Raw genomic sequence first — 1,824 nt, 5'->3', positions numbered from 1 at the left:
ACAAAAACTAAAAAAAACCAAACAAAACCAAAAAGAAAACAAAAAAAACCCCAACAGAAAAAAAGAAACATAATATCTGAACAAACAAACAGCCTAGAATTTTTTTTTCTATTTAATGTCTATGCCAGCCACATCTGTCCCTGATTTTAGAAGTTTTAATACTTAGCACTGAAAATGGTACCTTTCATTTGCAAACACGTTATAAACATGAACTGACCACAATTATACCACAATACCTCACCAAAGCTAATCAACAAGACTGCCTGGTCCTCTCTCAGCCTGGGGAAGTGCTGAATCAAGTTTGTGCTGCCAGCTCCCTGCATGACAATGTCTACACCCTGCAAAGCACTACACAGAGAAGTGAGCTTAGTGTGAAGTGACTGACCAAACTATAGTGTAAAATCAAGCAGGTTTTTCCACTCAACGCTAATATTTTGGTTTATAATCCAAAAAGAACTGACCAGGGCATGATAAAATTTAATGTAAACCATTTGGAGTGAAAGGTGTTATTTTGCCTAGTGAAATCTCCCCCTCACAGTCCAGCTCACATACAGAGTCAGTGGCAACGTCATGGTCAGGAGAGAACTGGCACATCCTATCAAAAGGGTCCTCACGATTTTCCTCACAGTCAACCACATTTGGGATCATGTTAACATAAGCAGTCACTATGTCCTTATGGAAAAGGGTGTCCTGGTTGTAAGAGATAAGCTCATTGCTTATATTAACAGTCTCCACTGGAGTACTAGAGCAAAACTGACTGCATCCCAGGAGGTTGGAGAAGACCTTTCTAAAGTCAGCGTTGAAGGCATAGATGATGGGGTTCAGAGAGGAGTTGGCCCAACCAAACCAGACAAAGACATTAAAGGTGGTCTCACTGACACAGGGAAGGCCAGCGTGGGGGTCACTGGGTGGGCTCTCACAAAAGGGAACCATGCAGTTCAAGATGAAGAATGGCAACCAGCAGCAGACAAAGACGCCCATGATGACGGAGAGAGTCTTCAACACCTTGGTCTCTTTCCTGATGGAGGACTTGAGGCTTGTGTGATGGTGGCAGTCAACGTGGCTGCTCCGGCAGCTCTGTGCATGCTCAGCTGCCCTCTCCAGAGAAGAGATACGACGAATTTGCACCTGGGCAATGCGGTAGATTCGAGTGTAGGTAACTATCATGATAGCCACTGGGATATAAAAACTGATCAAGGAGGAGGAAATAGCGTAAGTCCTGTTGAGGCTGGAGTCACAGCTCTCTGATGGTCCAGTGAGGGTATCATTGCTGCCAGAAGTGCCATCAGAGGGTCTCATTGCTGCTAACGCCACCCATGTGGTGCTCATGTCTTCCGCCCAGGTGGTGACAGCACCTGCTGCTGCCCAGCCAGTCCCAAACCCATCTCTGATATCACTAGCAGCAACAGCGTCCCCACCTTTGTGCCAGTTGAGCTGGACAGGAAGGAAGGAGATGAGCACAGACAAAGCCCACGCCACGCTGATCATCACCAGAGCCAGCCGCTGGGTCATCTTCCTCTCATAGCGGAAAGGGCTGGAAATAGCCCAGTACCTGTCCACGCTAATCACGCACAGGTTCAGGATGGAGGCCGTGGAGCACATGATATCAAAGGCCACCCAGACGTTGCAGAAAGCCCCGAAGGGCCAGTACCCGGCCACCTCAGCCACCGCCTTCCAGGGCATGACCAGCAGAGCCACCAGCAGGTCCGACACAGCCAGGGACACGATGAAGATGTTGGTGACCTTGCTCCTCAGGTGCCGGTAGCGGACGATGGCAGCGCACACCAGCACGTTCCCAAAGAGCGTCCAGAGGATGAGCAGAGC

At 48.7% G+C, this 1,824-nt stretch overlaps 1 protein-coding gene across 1 annotated transcript; it reads right to left on the bottom strand.

The window, feature by feature from the left end:
* Positions 1-304: 304 nt before the first annotated feature.
* On the bottom strand, positions 305-1,818 carry DRD5 (dopamine receptor D5; the record flags this gene model as incomplete). Its single annotated transcript, XM_009876531.1, has 2 exons — positions 305-1,270; positions 1,382-1,818. Coding segments are annotated over 2 exons (1,230 nt in total), but the record flags the coding sequence as incomplete, so codon positions are not given.
* Positions 1,819-1,824: the final 6 nt, after the last annotated feature.

Source organism: Apaloderma vittatum, unplaced genomic scaffold, assembly GCF_000703405.1.
Source record: "Apaloderma vittatum isolate BGI_N311 unplaced genomic scaffold, ASM70340v1 scaffold36979, whole genome shotgun sequence".
NCBI classification, from domain to species: Eukaryota; Metazoa; Chordata; class Aves; order Trogoniformes; family Trogonidae; genus Apaloderma; species Apaloderma vittatum.
The sequence above is the reverse complement of the archived record's forward strand: the minus strand, read 5'-3'. Positions and strand labels throughout refer to the sequence as shown.